This window comes from Pristiophorus japonicus, unplaced genomic scaffold (assembly GCF_044704955.1).
Source record: "Pristiophorus japonicus isolate sPriJap1 unplaced genomic scaffold, sPriJap1.hap1 HAP1_SCAFFOLD_565, whole genome shotgun sequence".
Lineage (NCBI taxonomy): Eukaryota > Metazoa > Chordata > Chondrichthyes > Pristiophoridae > Pristiophorus > Pristiophorus japonicus.
The window spans coordinates 102,363-125,034 of record NW_027254473.1 but is presented as its reverse complement, the minus strand read 5'-3'; the positions used below and the strand labels follow the sequence as shown (position 1 = coordinate 125,034).

The 22,672-nt window shown below is 52.1% G+C and overlaps 1 protein-coding gene across 2 annotated transcripts in view; it reads right to left on the bottom strand.

Moving 5' to 3' along the window:
- The window catches only part of LOC139254647 (myc-associated zinc finger protein-like), a 40,282-nt gene that overhangs the window by 10,223 nt on the left and 7,387 nt on the right, over window positions 1–22,672 (bottom strand). For both annotated transcript variants that reach the window (XM_070873768.1, XM_070873767.1), the window contains exons 3-4: window positions 19,048–19,111; window positions 15,035–15,206 (exon numbers count right to left, since the gene is read on the bottom strand). In XM_070873768.1, the coding sequence (XP_070729869.1) occupies window positions 15,035–15,206; window positions 19,048–19,111 (236 nt within the window). The remainder of the gene's footprint in view (window positions 1–15,034; window positions 15,207–19,047; window positions 19,112–22,672) is intronic.

Below are 22,672 nucleotides of genomic sequence, written 5' to 3'. Positions count from 1 at the left end.
TGGACTTCCCCAACATTGGGAACATTCTTCCTGCATCTAACCTGTCCCGTCCCGTCAGAATTTTAAACGTTTCGATGAGATCCCCTCTCATTCTTCTGAACTCCAGTGAATACAAGCCCAGTTGATCCAGTCTTTCTTGATATATCAGTCCCGCCATCCCAGGAATCAGTCTGGTGAACCTTCGCTGCACTCCCTCAATAGCAAGAATGTCCTTCCTCAAGTTGTACACAACTGTACACAATACTCCAGATGTGGCCTCACCAAGGCCCTGTACAACTGTAGCAACACCTCCCTGCCCCTGTACTCAAATCCCCTCACTATGAAGGCCAACATGCCATTTGCTTTCTTAACCGCCTGCTGTACCTGCATGCCAACCTTCAATGACTGATGTACCATGACACCCAGGTCTCGTTGCACCTCCCCTTTTCCTGATCTGTCATCATTCAGATAATAGTCTGTCTCTCTGTTTTTACCACCAAAGTGGATAACCTCACATTTATCCACATTATACTTCATCTGCCATGCATTTGCCCACTCACCTAACCTATCCAAGTCACTCTGCAGCCTCATAGCATCCTCCTCGCAGCTCACACTGCCACCCAACTTAGTGTCATCTGCAAATTTGGAGATACTACATTTAATCCCCTCGTCTAAATCATTAATGTACAATGTAAACAGCTGGGGCCCCAGCACAGAACCTTGCGGTACCCCACTAGTCACTGCCTGCCATTCTGAAAAGTCCCCATTTACTCCTACTCTCTGCTTCCTGTCTGACAACCAGTTCTCAATCCACGTCAGCACACTACCCCCAATCCCATGTGCTTTAACTTTGCACATTAATCTCTTGTGTGGGACCTTGTCGAAAGCCTTCTGAAAGTCCAAATACACCACATAACTGGTTCTCCCTTGTCCACTCTACTGGAAACATCCTCATAAAATTCCAGAAGATTTGTCAAGCATGATTTCCCTTTCACAAATCCATGCTGACTTGGACCTATCATGTCACCTCTTTCCAAATGCGCTGCTATGACATCCTTAATAATTGATTCCATCATTTTACCCACTACCGATGTCAGGCTGACCGGTCTATAATTCCCTGTTTTCGCTCTCCCTCCTTTTTTAAAAAGTTGGGTTACATTGGCTACCCTCCACTCCATAGGAACTGATCCAGAGTTTATGGAATGTTGGCAAATGACTGTCAATGCATCTGCTATTTCCAAGGCCACCTCCTTAAGTACTCTGGGATGCAGTCCATCAGGCCCTGGGGATTTATCGGCCTTCAATCCCATCAATTTCCCCAACACAATTTCCCGACTAATAAGGATTTCCCTCAGTTCTTCCTTCTTACTAGACCCTCTGACCCCTTTTATATCTGGAAGGTTGTTTGTGTCCTCCTTAGTGAATACCGAACCAAAGTACTTATTCAATTGGTCTGCCATTTCTTTGTTCCCCATTATGACTTCCCCTGATTCTGACTGCAGGGGACCTACGTTTGTCTTTACTAACCTTTTTCTCTTTACATACCTATAGAAGCTTTTGCAGTCCGTCTTAATTGTCCCTGCAAGCTTCTTCTCGTACTCCATTTTCCCTGCCCTAATCAAACCCTTTGTCCTCCTCTGCTGAGTTCTAAATTTCTCCCAGTCCCCGGGATCTGCTATTTCTGGCCAATTTGTATGCCATTTCCTTGGTTTTAATACTATCCCTGATTTCCCTTGATAGCCACGGTTGAGCCACCTTCCCTTTTTTATTTTTACGCCATGAAACACACAGGGCAGGTACAGCACGGGGTTGGATACAGAGTAAAGCTGCCTCTACCCGGTCCCATCAAACACTCCCAGAGCAGGTACATCACAGGTTAAATATAGAGTAAAGCTCCCTCTGCACACTGTCCCATCAAACACTCCCAGGGCAGGTACAGGAGGTTAGATGCTGAGTAAAGCTCCCTCGACACTGTCCCATCAAACACTCCCAGGGCAGGTACAGCACGGGGTTAGATACAGAGTAAAGCTCCCTCTACACTGTCCCATCAATCACTCCCAGGGCAGGTACAGCACAGGGTTAGATATAGAGTAAAGCTCCCTCTACACTGTCCCATCAAACACTCCCAGTACAGGTACAGCACTGGTTAGATACAGAGTAAAGCTCCCTCTACACTGTCCCATCAAACACTCCCAGGGCAGGTACAGCATGGGTTAGAGACTGAATAAAGCTCCCTCAGCACTGTCCCATCAAACACTCCCAGGGCAAGGAGAGCACGGGTTCGATACAGAGCAAAGCTCCCTCTATACTGTCCCATCAAACACTCTCAGTGCAGGTACAGCATAGAAACATAGAAAATAGGTGCAGGAGTAGGCCATTCGGCCCTTCGAGCCTGCACCGCCATTCAATAAGATCATGGCTGATCATTCCCTCAGTACCCCTTTCCTGCTTTCTCTCCATACCCCTTGATCCCTTTAGCCGTAAGGGCCAGATCTAACTCCCTTTTGAACATATCCAATGAACTGGCATCAATAACTCTCTGCGGCAGAGAATTCCACAGGTTCACCACTCTCTGGGTGAAGAAGTTTCTCCTCATCTCAGTCCTAAATGGCCTACCCCTTATCCTAAGACTGTGTCCCCTGGTTCTGGACTTCCCCAACATCGGGAACATTCTTCCTGCATCTAACCTGTTCAGTCCCGTCAGAATTTTATATGTTTCTATGAGATCCCCTCTCATCCTTCTAAATTCCAGTGAATAAAGGCCCAGTTGATCAGGTCTCTCCTCATGTCAGTCCTGCCATTGTGGGAATCAGTCTGGTGAACCTTCGCTGCACTTGCTCAATAGCAAGAACGTCCTTCCTCAGATTAGGAGACCAAAACTGAACACAATATTCCAGGTGAGGCCTCACCAAGCATTGTACAACTGCAATAAGACCTCCATGCTCCTATACTCAAATCCCGTAGCTATGAAGGCCAACATACCATTTGCCTTCTTCACCGCCTGCTGTACCTGCATGCCAACTTTCAATGACTGATGTACCATGACACCCAGGTCTCGTTACACCTCCCCTTTTCCTAATCTGCCGCCATTCAGATATTTCCTGCCTTCGCCTTTTTGCCACCAAAGTGGATAACCTCACATTTATCCACATTATACTGCATCTGCCATGCATTTGCCCACTCACCTAACCTGTCCAGGTCACCCTGCAGCCTCCTAGCGTCCCCCTCACAGCTCACACTGCCACCCAGCTTAGTGTCATCTGCAAACTTGGAGATATTACACTCATTTCCTTCATCCAAATCATTGATGTATATTGTAAATAGCTGGGGTCCCAGCACTGAGCCCTACGGCACCCCACTAGTCACTGCCTGCCATTTTGAAAAGGACACATTTATCCCGACTCCCTGCTTCCTGTCTGCCAACCAGTTCTCTATCCACGTCAGTACATTACCCCCAATACCATGTGCTTTGATTTTGCACACCAATCTCTTGTGTGGGACCTTGTCAAAGGCCTTTTGAAAGTCCAAATACACCACATCCACTTGTTCTCCCTTGTCCACTCTACTAGTTACATCCTCAAAAAATTCCAGAAGTTTTGTCAAGCATGATTTCCCTTTCATAAATCCATGCTGACTTGGACCGATCCTGTCACTGCTTTCCAAATGCGCTGCTATTTCATCCTTAATAATTGATTCCAACATTTTCCCCACTACTGATGTCAGGCTAACCGGTCTATAATTACCCACTTTCTCTTTCCCTCCCCTTTTAAAGAGTGGTGTTACATTAGCTACCCTCCAGTCCATAGGAACTGATCCAGAGTCGATAGACTGTTGGAAAATGATCACCAATGCATCCACTATTTCTAGGGCAACTTCCTTAAGTACTCTGGCAGGCCCTGGGGATTTATCGGCCTTCAATCCCATCAATTTCCCCAACACAATTTCCCGCCTAATAAGGATATCCTTCAGTTCCTCCTTCTCACTAGACACTCGGTCCTCTCGTACATCCAGAAGGTTATTTGTGTCTTCCTTCGTAAAGACAGAACAAAAGTATTTGTTCAAATGGTCTGCCATTTCTTTGTTCCCCATTATAAATTCACCTGAATCCGACTGCAAGGGACCTATGTTTGTCTTCATTAATCTTTTTCTCTTCACATATCTATAGAAGCTTTTGCAGTCAGTTTTTATGTTCCTGGCAAGCTTCTTCTCGTACTCTATTTTCCCCCTCTTAATTAAACCCTTTGTCCTTCTCTACTGAATTCTAAATTTCTCCCAGTCCTCAGGTTTGTTGCTTTTTCTGGCCAATTTATATGCCCCTTCCTTGGATTTAACACTATCCTTAATTTCCCTCGTTACCCACGGTTGAGTCACCTTCCCCTGACATCAGTAGTGGGGAAAATGTTGGAATCAAATCATTAAGGATGAAATAGCAGCGCATTTGGAAAGCAGTGACAGGATCGGTCCAAGTCAGCATGGATTTATGAAAGGGAAATCAAGCTTGACGAATCTTCTGGAATTTTTTGAGGATGTAAGTAACAGAGTGGACAAGGGAGAACCATTGGGGATGTGGTATATTTAGACTTTCAAAAGGATTTGACAAGGTCCCGCACAAGAGATTGGTGTGAAAAGTCAAAGCACATGGTATTGGGGGTAATGTACTGACGTGGATAGAGAACTGGTTGGCAGACAGGAAGCAGAGAGTCGGATAAACGGGTCCTTTTCAAAATGGCAGGCAGTGACTAGTGGGGTGCTGCAGGGCTCAGTGCTGGGACCCCAGCTCTTTACAATATACATAAATGATTTGGATGAAGGAATTGAGTGTAATATCTCCAAGTTTGCAGATGACACTAAACTGGATGGCGGTTTGAGCTGTGAGGAGGATGCTAAGAGGCTGCAGGGTGACTTGGACAGGTTAGGTGAGTGGGCAAATGCATGGCAGATGCAGTATAATGTGGATAAATGTGAGGTTATCCATTTTGGGAGCAAAAACACGAAGGCAGAATATTATCTGAATGGCGGCAGATTAGGAAAAGGGGATGTGCAACGAGACCTGGGTGTCATGGTACATCAGTCACTGAAAGTTGGCATGCAGGTACAGCAGGCGGTGAAGGTGGCAAATGGTATGTTGGCCTTCATAGCTAGGGAATTTGAGTATAGGAACATGGAGGTCTTACTGCAGTTGTAGAGGGCCTTGGTGAGGCCTCACCTGGAATATTGTGTTCAGTTTTGGTCTCCTAATCTGAGGAAGGACGTTCTTGCTATTGAGCAAGTGCAGCGAAGGTTCACCAGGCTGATTCCCGGGATGGCTCATATGAGAAAAGACTGGATCGAACTGGGCCTTTATTCACTGGAGTTTAGAAGGATGAGAGGGGATCTCATAGAAACGTATAAGATTCTGACGGGACTGGACAGGTTAGATGCAGGAAGAATGTTCCCGATGTTGGGGAAGTCCAGAACCAGGGGACATAGTCTTAGGATAAGGGGATTGGCCATTTAGGACTGAGATGAGGAGAAACTTCTTCACTCAGAGAGTTGTTAACCTGTGGAATTCCCTGCCGCAGAGAGTTGTTGATGCCAGTTCATTGGATATATTCAAGAGGGAGTGAGATATGGCCCTTACGGCTAAGGGGATCAAGGGGTATGGAGGGAAAGCAGGAAAGGGGTACTGAGAGAATGATCAGCCATGATCTTATTGAATGGTGGTGCAGGCTCGAAGGGCCGATTGGCCTACTCCTGCACCTATTTTCTATGTTTCTATGTTTTACTCCAGACAGGGATGCACAATTGCTGAAGTTCATCCATCTGATCTTTAAATGTTTGCCATTGCCTATCCACCGTCAACCCTTTAAGTATCCTTTGCCAGTCTATTCTAGCCAATTCACGCCTCAAACCATCGAAGTTACCTTTCCTTAAGTTCAGGACCCTAGTTTCTGAATTAACCGTGTCACTCTCCATCTTTATAAAGAACTCTACCAATATATGGTCACTCTTCCCCAAGGGGCCAATCAGTCCTTTCTCATTACACATCACTCAGTCTAGGATGGCGAGCTCCCTAGTTGGTTCCTTGACATATTGGTCGAGAAAACCATCCCTAATACACTGCAGGAAATTCTCCTCCATCGCATTGCTACCTGTTTGGTTAGCCCAATCTATATGTAGATTAAAGTCACCCATGATAACTGCTGTACCTTTATTGCACGCATCCCTAATTTCTTGTTTGATGCTGTCCCCAACCTTACTACTACTGTTTGGTGGTCTGTACACAACTCCCACTAGCATTTTCTGCTCTTTGATATTCCGTAGCTCCACCCATACCGATTCCACATCATCGAAGCTAATGTCCTTTCTTACTATTGCATTAATTTCCTCTTTAACCAGCAACGCCACCCCGCCTCCTTTTCCTTTCTGTCTATCCTTCCTAAATGTTGAATACCCCTGGATGTTGAGTTCCCAGCCTTGATCACCCTGGAACCATGTCTCCGTGATGCCAATTACATCATATCCGTTAACTGCTATCTGTGCAGTTAATTCGTCCGCCTTATTCCGAATACTCCTCGCATTGAGGCACAGAGCCTTCAGGCTTGTCTTGCTAACACACTTTGCCCTTTTAGAATTTTGCTGTAATGTGGCCCTTTTTGCTTTTTGCCTTGATTTCTCTGCCCTCCACTTTTACTTTTCTTCTTTCTATCTTTTGCTTCTGCCCCCATTCTACTTCCCTCTGTCTCCCTGCATAGGTTCCCATCCTCCTGCCATATTAGTTTAACCTCTCCCCAACAGCACTAGCAAACACTCCCCCTCGGACATTGGTTCCAGTCCTGCCCAGGTGCAGACCGTCCGGTTTGTACTGGTCCCACCTCCCCCAGAACCGGTTCCAATGTCCCAGGAATTTGAATCCCTCCCTTGTGCACCACACCACATGTATTCATCTGAGCTATCCTGCGATTCCTACTCTGACTAGCACGTGGCACTGGTAGCAATCCTGAGATTACTACTTTTGAGGTCCTACTTTTTAAATTTAGCTCCTAGCTCCCAAAATTCGTCTTGGAGGACCTCATCCCGTTTTTTACCTGTATCGTTGGTACCTATATGCACCACGACAACTGGCTGTTCACCCTCCCTTTTCAGAATGTCCTGCACACGCTCCGAGTCATCCTTGACCCTTGCACCGAGGAAGCAACATACCATCCTGGTGTCTCGGTTGCAGCTGCAGAAACATCTATCTATTCCCCTTACAATTGAATCCCCTATCACTATAGCTCTCCCACTCATTTTCCTGCGCTCCTGTGCAACAGAGACACCCGCGGTGCATGGGGTTAGTTACAGAGTAAAGCTCCCTCTACACTGTCCCATCAAACACTCCCAGGGCAGGTACAGGGGGTTAGATACAGAGTAAAGCTCCCTCTACACTGTCCCATCAAACACTCCCAGGGCAGGTACAGGGGGTTAGATACAGAGTAAAGCTCCCTCTACACAGTCCCATCAAACACTCCCAGGGCAGGTACAGCACGGGGTTAGATAGAGAGTAAAGCTCCCTCTACACTGTCCCATCAAACACTCCCAGGGCAGGTACAGGGGGTTAGATACAGAGTAAAGCTCCCTCTACACTGTCCCATCAAACACTCCCAGGGCAGGTACAGCACGGGGTTAGATAGAGAGTAAAGCTCCCTCTACACTGTCCCATCAAACACTCCCAGGGCAGGTAAAGCACAGGTTAGATACAGAGTAAAGCTCCCTCTACACAGTCCCATCAAACACTCCCAGGGCAGGTACAGGGTGTTAGATAGAGAGTAAAGCTCCCTCTACACTGTCCCATCAAACACTCCCAGGGCAGGTACAGGGGGTTAGATACAGAGTAAAGCTCCCTCTACACAGTCCCATCAAACACTCCCAGGGCAGGTACACGGGGTTAGATACAGAGTAAAGCTCCCTCTATACTGTCCCATCAAACACTCCCAGGGCAGGTACAGCACGGGGTTAGATACAGAGTAAAGCTCCCTCTACACTGTCCCATCAAACACTCCCAGGGCAGGTACAGCACGGGGTTAGATACAGAGTAAAGCTCCCTCTACACTGTCCCATCAAACACTCCCAGGGCAGGTACAGCACGGGGTTAGATAGAGAGTAAAGCTCCCTCTACACTGTCCCATCAAACACTCCCAGGGCAGGTAAAGCACAGGTTAGATACAGAGTAAAGCTCCCTCTACACAGTCCCATCAAACACTCCCAGGGCAGGTACACGGGGTTAGATACAGAGTAAAGCTCCCTCTACACAGTCCCATCAAACACTCCCAGGGCAGGTACAGGGTGTTAGATAGAGAGTAAAGCTCCCTCTACACTGTCCCATCAAACACTCCCAGGGCAGGTACACGGGGTTAGATACAGAGTAAAGCTCCCTCTATACTGTCCCATCAAACACTCCCAGGGCAGGTACAGCACGGGGTTAGATACAGAGTAAAGCTCCCTCTACAATGTCCCATCAAACACTCCCAGGGCAGGTACAGCATGGGGTTAGTTACAGAGTAAAGCTCCCTCTACACTGTCCCATCAAACACTCCCAGGGCAGGTACAGCACGGGGTTAGATACACAGTAAAGCTCCCTCTTCACTGTCCCATCAAACACTCCCAGGGCAGGTACAGCATGGGGTTAGTTACAGAGTAAAGCTCTCTCTACACTGTCCCATCAAACACTCCCAGGGCAGGTAAAGCACAGGTTAGATACAGAGTAAAGCTCCCTCAGCACTGTCCCATCAAACACCCCCAGGGCAGGTACATCACAGGTTACATACAGATTAAATCTCCCACGACACTATCCCGTCAAACACTCCAAGGGCAAGTACAGCATGGGGTTAGTTACCGAGTAAAGCTCCCTTTACACTGTCCCATCAAACACTCCCATGGCAGGTACAGGGGTTTAGATACAGAGTAAAGCTCCCTCCACACTGTCTTGTCAAACACTCCCAGGGCAGGTACATCACTGGTTCGATACAGAGGAAAGCTCCCTCTACACTGTCCCGTCTAACACTCCCAGGGCAAGGAGAGCACGGGGTTAGATACAGAGTAAAGCTCCCTCTACAGTATCCCATCAAACACTCCCAGGGCAGGTACAGGGGGTTAGATACAGAGTAAAGCTCACTCTACACTGTCCCATCAAACACTCCCAGGGCATGTACAGGGGGTTAGATACAGAGTAAAGCTCCCTCTGCACTGTCCCATCAAACACTCCCAGGGCAGATACAGCACTGGTTAGATACAGAGTAAAGCTCCCTCTACACTGTCCCATCAAACACGCTCAGGGCACGTACAGCAAGAGGTTAGATACAGAGTAAAGCTCCCTCGACACTGTCCCATCAAACACTCCCAGGGCAGGTACAGCATGGGGTTAGATACAGAGTGAAGCTCCCTCTACACTGTCCTGTGAAACACTCCCAGGGCAGGTATAGTACGGGGTTAGATACAGAGTGAAGCTCCCTCTACACTATCCGATCAAACACTCCCAGGGCTGGTACAGCACGGGTTAGATACAGAGCAAAGCTCCTTCTAGACTGTCCCATCAAACACTCCCGGGGCAGGTACAGGGGGTTAGATACAGAGTAAAGCTCCCTCCACACTGTCCCATCAAATATCCCCAGGGCAGGTACAGCACAGCATTAGATACAGACTAAAGCTCCCTCTACACTGTGCCATCAAATACCCCCAGGTCAGGTACAGCACGGGGTTAGGTACAGAGTAAAGCTCCCTCTACACTGTCCCATCAAATACCCCCAGGTCAGGTACAGCACGGGGTTAGATACAGAGTAAAGCTCCCTCTACACTGTCCCATCAAACACTCCCAGGACAGGTACAGGGGGTTAGATACAGACTAAAGCTCCCTCTACACTGTCCCATCAAATACCCCCAGGTCAGGTACAGCACAGCGTTAGATACAGACTAAAGCTCCCTCTACACTGTCCCATCAAATACCCCCAGGGCAGGTACAGGGGGTTAGATACAGAGTAAAGCTCCCTCTACACTGTCCCATCAAACACTCCCAGGTCAGGTACAGCACGGGGTTAGATACAGAGTAAAGCTCCCTCTACACTGTCCCATCAAACACTCCCAGGTCAGGTACAGCACGGGGTTAGATACAGAGTAAAGCTCCCTCTACACTGTCCCATCAAACACTCCCAGGGTCGATACATCACAGGTTAAATACAGATTGACGCTCCCTCTACACTGTCCCATCAAACACTCTACAAGCACACTCTGCAATGTCATAGAAACATAGAAAATAGGTGCAGGAGTAGGCCATTCGGCCCTTCGAGCCTGCACCACCATTCAATAAGATCATGGCTGATCATTCCCTCAGTACCCCTTTCCAGCTTTCTCTGCATTCCCCTTGATCCCTTTAGCCGTAAGGGTCACATCTAACTCCCTCTTGAATATATCCAATGAACTGGCATCAACGACTCTCTGCGGCAGGGAATTCCACAGGTTCACCACTCTCTGAGTGAAGAAGTTTCTCCTCATCTCAGTCCCAAATGGCCTACCCCTTATCCTAAGACTGTGTCCCCTGGTTCTGGACTTCCCCAACATCGGGAACATTCTTCCCGCATCTATCCTGTCCAGTCCCATCAGAATCTTATACGTTTCTATGAGATCCCCTCTCATCCTTCTAAACTCCAGTGTATAAAGGCCCTGTTGATCCAGTCTCTCCTCATATGTCAGTCCCGCCATCCCTGGAATCAGTCTGGTGAACCTTCGCTGCACTCCCTCAATAGGAGACCAAAACTGAACACAATATTCCAGGTGAGGCCTCACTAAGGCCCTGTACAACTGCAGTAAGACCTCCCTGCTCGTATACTCATATCCTCTCGCTATGAAGGCCAACATACCATTTGCCTTCTTCACCGCCTGCTGTACCTGCATGCCAACTTTCAATGACTGATGTACCATGACACCCAGGTCTCGTTGCACCTCCCCTTTTCCTAATCTGCCGCCATTCAGCTAATATTCTGCCTTCGTGTTTTTGCCACCAAAGTGGATAACCTCACATTTATCCACATTATACTGCATCTGCCATGCATTTGCCCACTCACCTAACCTGTCTAAATCACCCTGCAGCCTCTTAGCATCCTCCTCACAGCTCACACCGCCACCCAGTTTAGTGTCATCTGCAAACTTGGAGATATTACCCTTAATTCCTTCATCCAAATCATTAATGTATATTGTAAAGAGCTGGGGTCCCAGCACTGAGCCCTACGGCAATCCACTAGTTACTGCCTCCAATTTTGAAAAGAACCCGTTTATCCCGACTCTCTGCTTCCTGTCTGCCAACCAGTTCTCTATCCACGTCAGTACATTACCCCCAATACCATGTGCTTTGATTTTGCACACCAATCTCGTGTGTGGGACCTTGTCAAAGGCCTTTTGAAAGTCCAAATACACCACATCCACTTGTTCTCCCTTGTCCACTCTACTAGTTACATCCTCAAAAAATTCCAGAAGATTTGTCAAGCATGATTTCCCTTTCATAAATCCATGCTGACTTGGACCGATCCTGTCACTGCTTTCCAAATGTGCTGCTATTTCATCTTTAATAATTGATTCCAACATTTTCCCCACTACTGATATCAGGTTAACCGATCTATAATTACCCGTTTTCTCTCTCCCTCCTTTTTAAAAAAGTGGTGTTACATTAGCTACCCTCCAGTTCATAGGAACTGATACAGAGTCGATAGACTGTTGGAAAATGATTACCAATGCATCCACTATTTCTAGGGCCACCTCCTTAAGTACTCTGGGATGCAGACAATCAGGCCCTGGGGATTTATCGGCCTTCAATCCCATCTATTTTCCCAACACAATTTCCCGCCTAATAAGGATATCCTTCAGTTCCTCCTTCTCACTAGACTCTCGGTCCCCTCATACATCCGGAAGGTCATTTGTATCTTCCTTCGTGAAGACAGAACCAAAGTATTTGTTCAATTGGTCTGCCATTTCTTTGTTCCCCATTATTAATTCACCTGAGTCCGACTGCAAGGGGCCTACGTTTGTTTTCACCAAACTTTTTCTCTTCACATATCTATAGAAGCTTTTGCAGTCAGTTTTTATGTTCCCGGGAAGCTTCCTCTCATACTCTATTTATCCCCCTCCTAATTAAACACTTTGTCCTCCTCTGCTGAATTCTAAATTTCTCCCAGTCCTCAGGTTTGCTACTTTTTCTGGCCAATTTATATGCCTCTTCCTTGGATCTAACACTATCCTTAATTTCCCTTGTTAGCCATGGTTGAGCCACCTTCCCTGTTTTATTTTTACTCCAGACAGGGGTATACAACTGTTGAAGTTCATCCGTGTGATCAATAAATGTTTGCCATTGCCTATCCACCGTCAACCCTTTAAGTATCATTTGCCAGTCAATTCTAGCCAATTCACGCCTCATACCATCGAAGTTAGCTTTCATCAAATTTAGGACCCTAGTCTCTGAATTAACTGTCACTCTCAACCTTAATAAAGAATTCTACCATATTATGGTCACTCTTCCCCAAGGGGCCTCACACAGCGAGATTGCTAATTCCCACCACACACTCCCAGGGTAGGTACAGCATGGGGTTAGATACAGATTCAAGCTCCCTCTTCACTGTCCCATCAAACACCTGCAGGGCAGGTACAGCACGGGGTTAGATACAGAGCAAAGCTCCCTCTACACTGTCCCATCAAACAGTCCCAGGGCAGATACAGAGTAAAACTCCCTCTACACTGTCCCATCAAACACTCTCAAGGCACGTTGAGCTAGGGGTTAGATACAGAGGAAAGCTTTCTCTACACGGTCCCATCAAACACTCCCAGGGTAGGTACAGTACGGGGTTAGTTACATAGAAAATAGGTGCAGGAGTAGGCCATTCGGCCCTTCGAGCCTGCACCGCCATTCAATGAGTTCATGGCTGAACATGCTACTTCAGTACCCCATTCCTGCTTTCTCGCCATACCCCTTGATCCCCCGAGTAGTAAGGACTACATCTAACTCCTTTTTGAATATATTTAGTGAATTGGCCTCAACAACTTTCTGTGGTAGAGAATTCCACAGGTTCACCACTCTCTGGGTGAAGAAGTTTCTCCTCATCTCGGTCCTAAATGGCTTACCCCTTACCCTTAGTCTGTGACCACTGGTTCTGGACTTCCCCAACATTGGGAACATTCTTCCTGCATCTAACCTGTCTGAACCCATCAGAATTTTAAATGTTTCTATGAGATCCCCTCTCATTCTTCTGAACTCCAGTGAATACAAGCCCAGTTGATCCAGTCTTTCTTGATAGGTCAGTCCCGCCATCCCGGGAATCAGTCTGGTGAACCTTCGCTGCACTCCCTCAATAGCAAGAATGTCCTTCCTCAAGTTAGGAGACCAAAACTGTACACAATACTCCAGGTGTGGCCTCACCAAGGCCCTGTACAACTGTAGCAATACCTCCCTGCCCCTGTACTCAAATCCCCTCGCTATGAAGGGCAACATGCCATTTGCTTTCTTAACCGCCTGCTGTACCTGCATGCCAACCTTCAATGACTGATGTACCATGACACCCAGGTCTCATTGCACCTCCCCTTTTCCTAATCTGTCACCATTCAGATAATAGTCTGTCTCTCTGTTTTTACCACCAAAGTGGATAATCTCACATTTATCCACATTATACTTCATCTGCCATGCATTTGCCCACTCACCTAACCTATCCAAGTCACTCTGCAGCCTCATAGCATCCTCCTCGCAGCTCACACTGTCATACACAAATTTGGAGATACTACATTTAATCCCCTCGTCTAAATCATTAATGTACAATGTAAACAGCTGGGGCCCCAGCACAGAACCTTGCGGTACCCCACTAGTCACTGCCTGCCATTCTGAAAAGTCCCCATTTACTCCTACTCTTTGCTTCCTGTCTGACAACCAGTTCTCAATCCACGTCAGCACACTACCCCCAATCCCATGTGCTTTAACTTTGCACATTAATCTCTTGTGTGGGACCTTGTCGAAAGCCTTCTGAAAGTCCAAATACACCACATCAACTGGTTCTCCCTTGTCCACTCTCCTGGAAATATCCTCAAAAAATTCTAGATGATTTGTCAAGCATGATTTTCCTTTCACAAATCCATGCTGACGTGGACCTATCATGTCACCTCTTTCCAAATGCGCTGCTAAGACATCCTTAATAATTGATTCCATCATTTTACCCACTACCGATGTCAGGCTGACCGGTCTATAATTCCCTGTTTTCTCTCTCCCTTCTTTTTTTAAACAGAGTAAAACTCCCTCTACACTGTCCCATCAAATACTCCCAAGGCAGATACATTATGGGTTAGATACAGAGTAAAGCTCCCTCAACACTGTCCTATTAAACACCCCCTGGTCAGGTACAGCACGGGGTTAGATACAGAGTAAAGCTCCCTCTACACTGTCCCATCAAACACTCCCAGGGCAGGTACAGGGGGTTAGATACAGAGTAAAGCTCCCTCTACACTGTCCCATCAAACACTCCCAGGGCAGGTACAGGGGGTTAGATACAGAGTAAAGCTCTCTCTACACTGTCCCATCACACACTCCCAGGGCAGGTACAGAGCGTTAGATACAGAGTAAAGCTCCCTCTACACTGTCCCATCAAACACTCCCAGGGCAGGTACAGGGGGTTAGATACAGAGTAAAGCTCCCTCTACACTGTCCCATCAAACACCCCCAGGGCAGGTACAGGGGGTTAGATACAGAGTAAAGCTCCCTCTACACTGTACCATCAAACACTCCCAGGGCAGGTACAGGGGGTTAGATACAGAGTAAAGCTCCCTCTACACTGTACCATCAAACACTCCCAGGGCAGGTACAGGGGGTTAGATACAGAGTAAAGCTCCCTCTACACTGTCCCATCAAACACTCCCAGGGCAGGTACAGGGGGTTAGATACAGAGTAAAGCTCCCTCTACACTGTCCCATCAAACACTCCCAGGGCAGGTACAGGGGGTTAGATACAGAGTAAAGCTCCTCCTGCGCCGTCTCAGAGTACAGAGTCCCTCCTCTCCACCCCCCCCACCCCGCTCACCCTTGTTGCAGATGTCGCAGGTGTGGTTGGGACCCTCGCTGTGGACCTTCATGTGGTCAGTGATGTAGGCCGCACTCAGCAACTTCCCACAGATGTGGCACGGCACCTTCTCCTCGTGCCGGATCATGTGGGCCCGTAGACGGTCCTTTGTGGCAAAGGCAGCCTCGCAGGTCTGCGGGGGGGAGACAAAGAAGGGGAAAGTGCGTCAGAGAGACTGAACAGGTCTGGGGGAGGGAGGGGGAGACAAGGTGGGAGAGGGGGTCAGGGAGATCGAGCAGGTCTGGGATGGGGGGCAGGGGAGAACGGGTCAGGAACGGCACCCCAGGACCGAGCACCCACCCTGTGACCAAGCACCCTCCCCCGAGACCCCCCCACCCTAGGACCAAGCACTCTCCCCCGAGACCCCCCCCCCCACCCCAGGACCGAGCACCCACCCTGTGACCAAGCACCCTCCCCCGAGACCCCCCCCACCCTAGGACCGAGCACCCTCCCCCGAGACCCCCCCCCACCATGTGACCAAGCACCCTCCCCCGAGACCCCCCCCCACCCTGTGACCAAGCACCCTCCCCCGAGACCCCCCCCCCACCCCAGGACCGAGCACCCACCCTGTGACCAAGCACCTCCCCCGAGACCCCCCCACCCTAGGACCGAGCACCCTCCCCCGAGACCCCCCCCCCACCCCAGGACCGAGCACCCTCCCCCGAGACCCCCCCCCCCCACCCCAGGACCGAGCACCCACCCTGTGACCAAGCACCCACCCCCGAGACCCCCCCACCCTAGGACCGAGCACCCTCCCCCGAGACCCCCCCCCCACCCCAGGACCGAGCACCCACCCTGTGACCAAGCACCCTCCCCCGAGACCCCCCCCACCCTAGGACCAAGCACCCTCCCCCGAGACCCCCCCCACCCTAGGACCAAGCACTCTCCCCCGAGACCCCCCCCCACCCCAGGACCGAGCACCCACCCTGTGACCGAGCACCCTCCCCCGAGACCCCCCCACCCTAGGACCGAGCACCCACCCTGTGACCAAGCACCCTCCCCCGAGACCCCCCCCACCCTGTGACCAAGCACCCTCCCCCGAGACCCCCCCCACCCTAGGACCAAGCACTCTCCCCCGAGACCCCCCCCCACCCCAGGACCGAGCACCCACCCTGTGACCGAGCACCCACGCCCGAGACCCCCCCCCCACCCTGGGACCAAGCACCTACCCCCGAGACCCCCCCCCACCATGTGACCGATCACCCACGCCCGAGACCCCCCCACCCTGGGACCAAGCACCCACCCCCGAGACCCCCCCCACCCTGGGACCAAGCACCTACCCCGAGACCCCCCCCACCTTGGGACCAAGCACCCACTCCCGAGACCCCCCCCACCCTGGGACCAAGCACCCACCCCCGAGACCCCCCCCACCCTGGGACCAAGCACCTACCCCGAGACCCCCCCCACCCTGGGACCAAGCACCCACTCCCGAGACCCCCCCCACCCTGGGACCAAGCACCTACCCCCGAGACCCCCCCCACCCTGGGACCAAGCACCTACCCCCGAGACCCCCCCCACCCTGGGACCAAGCACCCACCCCCGAGACCCCCCCCACCCTGGGACCAAGCACCTACCCCGAGACCCCCCCCACCCTGGGACCAAGCACCCACCCCCGAGACCCCCCCCACCCTGGAACCAAGCACCCACCCCCGAGACCCCCCCCACCCTGGGACCAAGCACCTACCCCGAGACCCCCCCCCACCCTGGGACCAAGCACCTACCCCCGAGACCCCCCCCACCCTGGGACCAAGCACCCACCCCCGAGACCTCCCCCACCCTGGGACCAAGCACCTACCCCCGAGACCCCTCCCACCCTGGGACCAAGCACCTACCCCCGAGACCCCCCCCACCCTGGGACCAAGCACCCACCCCCGAGACCCCCACCACCCTGGGACCAAGCACCTACCCCCGAGACCCCCCCCACCCTGGGACCAAGCACCTACCCCCGAGACCCCCCCCACCCTGGGACCAAGCACCTACCCCCGAGACCCCCCCCACCCTGGGACCAAGCAACTACCCCCGAGACCCCCCCCACCCTGGGACCAAGCACCTACCCCCGAGACCCCCCCCCACCCTGGGACCAAGCACCTATCCCCGAGACCCCCCCCCACCCTGGGACCAAGCACCCACTCCCGAGACCCCCCCCACCCTGGGACCAAGCACCTACCCCCGAGACCCCCCCCACCCTGGGACCAAGCACCCACTCCCGAGACCCCCCCCACCCTGGGACCAAGCACCCTCCCCCGAGACCCCCCCCACCCTGGGACCAAGCACCTATCCCCGAGACCCCCCCCACCCTGGGACCAAGCACCTACCCCCGAGACCCCCCCCCCGCCCTGGGATCAAGCACCTACCCCGGGTGACGAGCACCCACCCTGTGACCGAGCACCCACCCCCGAGACCCCCCCCACCCTGGGACCAAGCACCCACCCCCGAGACCCCCCCCACCCTGGGAACAAGCACCCACCCCCGAGACCTCCCCCACCCTGTGACCAAGCACCTACCCCAGAGACCCCCTCCCACCCTGGGACCAAGCACCTACCCCCGAGACCCCCACCACCCTGGGACCAAGCACCTACCCCCGAGACCCCCTCCCACCCTGGGACCAAGCACCCACCCCCGAGACCTCCCCCACCCTGTGACCAAGCAACCACCCCCGAGACCCCCCCCACCCTGGAACCAAGCACCCACCCCCGAGACCTCCCCCACCCTGGGACCAAGCACCTACCCCCGAGACCCCCTCCCACCCTGGCACCAAGCACCTACCCCCGAGACCCCCCCCACCCTGGGACCAAGCACCTACCCCCGAGACCCCCTCCCACCCTGGGACCAAGCACCCACCCCCGAGACCTCCCCCCACCCTGGGACCAAGCACCTACCCCCGAGACCCCCCCCACCCTGGGACCAAGCACCTACCCCCGAGACCCCCTCCCACCCTGGGACCAAGCACCCACCCCCGAGACCTCCCCCACCCTGTGACCAAGCACCCACCCCCGAGACCCCCCCCACCCTGGGACCAAGCACCCACCCCCGAGACCCCCCCCCACCCTGGGACCAAGCACCCACCCCCGAGACCTCCCCCACCCTGGGACCAAGCACCCACCCCCGAGACCCCCCCCACCCTGGGACCAAGCACCCACCCCCGAGACCTCCCCCACCCTGGAACCAAGCACCTACCCCGGGTGACGAGCACCCACCCTGTGACCGAGCACCCACCCCCGAGACCCCCCCCACCCTGGGACCAAGCACCTATCCCGGGTGACGAGCACCCACCCTGTGACCGAGCACCCACCCCCGAGGCCCCCCCCCACCCTGGGACCAAGCACCTACCCCGGGTGACGAGCACCCACCCCAGTGTTGAGCTTCGCTGGAACGTCTCCGCCTCCCCCAGCCTCACGCCCCACTCCAACGTATGTCTCAGACACAAAGAACAAACATAAGAATTAGGAACAGGAGTCGGCCATCTAGCCCCTCGAGCCTGCTCCGCCATTCAACAAGATCACGGCCTCTCTCGCCCACCCTCTGAAACTGGCAACTGGCTGTCCGGGGGATCGTTCAAACCCGGGTCAGTCCGTGACCCCTGGGTACAGCTCAGCCCGTGACCCCCGGGTCAGTCCGTGACCCCCGGGTACCGCTCAGCCCGTGACCCCCGGGTACCGCTCAGCCCGTGACCCCCGGGTCAGCCCGTGACCCCCGGGTACCGCTCAGCCCGTGACCCCCGGGTCAGCCCGTGACCCCCGGGCACCGCTCAGCCCGTGACCCCCGGGCACCGCTCAGCCCGTGACCCCCGGGCACCGCTCAGCCCGTGACCCCCGGGGTCAGTCCATGACCCCTGGGTGCCGCTCAGCCCGTGACCCAATTAGTACTGCCCAGCCCGTGAACCCATTAGTTCCGCGCAGCCCATGACCCCTGGGTATCGCCCAGCCCGTGACCCCTGGGTATTGCGCAGTCCCCCTTCCCCCCGGAAAACATACCTGACACTTGAAGGGTCGTTCTGTGGAATGAACTTGTCGGACATGACTGTTCAGGTGGTCGGGCCTGAAACAGAGAGAAACAGTGAGGTCCATCCCAATCTCACCCCTTCCCCCAAATCCACAGCCCAATCTCACCCCTTCCCCCAAATCCACAGCCCAATCTCACCCCTTCCCCCAAATCCACAGCCCAATTTCAGCTTCTCCCAAATCCACAGCCCAATTTGACACCTTCCCCTGAATCAGGGGGTGTTAGTTCCTATGGGACTTGTCCAGATGGCAGGAGGGTCTATGGGACGTGTCCAGATGGACATCCAATCGTCTTGCCTTTGGGCCAAGACCTCGCTCTGCGAAGCCCAAGTGGTGGCTGGTGTGCAACGGCCACCACACATTAAAAGACTTGACGCACAGGCATCTGCCTCCCCTTTATCGGTCCTTAGAACTCATGTTAGTGTAAAAGCCAGTCACCCTTGACAACGGGGGACTGCCTGCCTGTGACTGGAAGGCTGTATCCAGTGGGGTTCCGCAGGGCTCAGTGCTGGTTCCCTGGCTTTTTGTGGTATATATCAATGACTTGGACTTGAATGTTGGAGGTATGATTAAGAAGTTTGTAGATGACACTAAAATTGGCCGTGTGGTTGATAATGAAGAAGAAGAAAGCTGCAGGAAGAGATCGATGTACTGGTCAGCTGGGCACAACAGTGGCAAACAGAACTCAATCTGGAGAAGTGTGAGGTAATGCATTTGGGGAAGGCCAACAAGGCAAGGGAATGATCAGCCATGATCTTATTGAATGGTGGTGCAGGCTTGAAGGGCTGAATGGCCTACTCCTGCACCTATTTTCTATGTTTCTATGAATACACATTAAATGGTAGGACACTGAGAAGTGTAGAGGAACAGAGGGACCTGGGAGTGCAGGTCCACAGATCCCTGAAGGTAGCAGGCCAGGTGGATAAGGTGGTTAAGAAGGCATACGGAATACTTGCCTTTATTAGCCGAGGCACAGAATACAAGAGCAGGGGGGGTTATGCTTGAACTGTATAAAACACTGGTTAGGCCACAGCTGGAGTACTGCGTGCAGGTCTGGTCACCACATTACAGGAAGGATGTGATTGCACTGGAGAGGGTACAGAGGAGATTTACAAGAATGTTGTCTGGACTGGAGAATTTTGGCGATGAGGAAAGATTGGATAGGCTGGGTCTGTTTTCTTTGGAACAGAGGAGGTTGAGGGGAGACCTGATTGAGGTATATAAAATTACGAGGGGCCTGGATAGAGTGGATAGGAAGGACCTGTTTCCCTTGGCAGAGGGGTCAACAACCAGGGGGCATAGATTTAAAGTCATTGGCGGGAGGTTTAGAGGGGATTGGAGGAGAAATTTCTTCACCCAGAAGGTGGTGGGGGTCTGGAACTCACTGCCTGAAAGGGTGGTAGAGGATTGAGTACAGGAGCAAGGCTGTCTTACTCCAGTTATACAGGGCCCTGGTGAGACCACACCTGGAGTATTGGGCAGTGTCAGTCTCCTTACCTAAGGAATTATATACTTGCCATAGAGGGAGTGCAGCGAAGGTTCACCAGACCGATTCCTGGGATGGCAGGACTGTTGTATGAGGAGAGATTGGGTCGACTGGGCCTGTATTCACTGGAGTTTGGAAGAATGAGAGGGGATCTCATTGAAAGGTATAAAATTCTGACGGGGTTGGACAGATTGGATGTGAGGAGGATGTTTCCCCGGGGCTGGGAAGTCTAGAACAAGGGGTCACAGTCTCAGGATACGGGGCAGGAAATTTAGGAGTGGGATGAGGAGAAATGTTTTCACTCAGAGGGTGGTGAACCTGTGGAATTCTCTACCACAGAGGGCTGTGGAGGCCAAGTCACTGAATATATTTCAGAGGGAGATAGATAGGTTTCTAGACACAAAAGGCATCAAGGGGTATGGGGAGAAAGTGGGAATCTGGTGTTGAGATAGAGGGCCAGCCATGATCATATTGTGCAGGCTCGAGGGGCCGAATGGCCTACTACTGATCCTATTCTCTAGGTTTCTATGAAAGGGTGGTAGAGGCAGAAACCCTCACCACATTTAAAAGGTACTTGGATGCGCACTCTGAAGTGCTGTAATCTGCAGGGGTACGGACCCAGAGCAGGAAAGTGGGATTAGCCTGCGCGGACACGAAATGGCCTCCTACCGTGCTGTAAACATCTACCACTGTAAGAACATAAGAAATAGGAGCAGGATTAGGCAATACGGCCCCTCGAGCCTGCTCTGCCATTTAATATGATCATGGCTGATCCGATCATGGACTCAGCTCCACTTCCCTGCCCGCTCCCCATAACCTCTTATCGTTTAAGAAATTGTCTATTTCTGTCTTAAATTTACCCTGTATAACTGCAAGAACTGTGATCAGAAAGGCCAATGGAATCTTGGCCTTTATTGCAAAGGGGATGGAGTATAAAAGCATGGAAGTCTTGCTACAGTTATACAGGGTATTGGTGAGGCCACACCTGGAATACTGCGTGCAGTTTTGGTTTCCATATTTACAAAAGGATATACTTTGCTTTGGAGGCAGTTCAGAGAAGGTTCACTCGGTTGATTCCGGGAATGAGGGGGTTGACTTATGAGGAAAGGTTGAGGAGGTTGGGCCTCTACTCATTGGGATTCAGAAGAATGAGAGGTGATCTTATGGAAACGTATCAGATTATGAGGGGGGCTCGACAAGGTGGATGCAGAGAGGATGTTCCCACTGATGGGGGAGACTAGAACTAGGGGGCATGGTCTTAGAATAAGGGGCCGCCCATTTAAAACTGAGATGAGGAGGAATTTCTTCTCTCAGAGGGTTGTCAATCTGTGGAATTCTCTGCCCCAGAGAGCTGTGGAGGCTGGGACATTGAATATATTTAAGGTGGAGATAGACAGATTTTTGGGCGATAAGGGAGTGAAGGGTTATGGGGAGCGGGCGGGGAAGTGGAGCTGAGTCCATGATCGGATCAGCCCATGGTCGTATTAAATGGTGGAGCAGGCTCGAGGGGCCGAATGGCCCACTCCTGCTCCTGTTTCTGATGGTCTTATGATTAATCAAGATGACTGGAGACCAGCTCTACTGCACGGACCGAGTGCGCATACATATCGCAGTGTGGGCTGGCCCGTGCTGCCCCATCCCTGGGCCCTCGTCTCTCCTGGGCCCCGATCAAATCCCTCTATGAACTCTTGCTACTCCTTAGCCTTGACCTCGCCGCTCCTGCTGTACCAACCCGCACTGCAATCAGCCGCTGGCCTTCTGCAGCAGCATGTGCTGCTCCCTGCAGTGGTATGCCACCGCACGCTGCTCTCTCTAATGGCCCCGGCCTGCTTATCCATCAGCAGCAATCATTTGCAGTTCATCCGAATCTGCTGCTGATGGATAAGCCTGTATAACTGTATAAATGGCTGTGAGCACCACCGGAGCAGGCCGGGAAGCGGAAGGAGCAGTGTGGCGGTGTACCACTCCAGGGAGCAGCACGTGCTGGAGCAGGAGAGCGACGGCAGCGAAGAGGGACGTCACCAAGGCGCAGGTCGGTGATTGGAGCGTGGGCAGGTACAGCAGGAGTGGCGAGAGACTGTAGAGGGACGTGATCGGGGCCCAGGAGAGGCG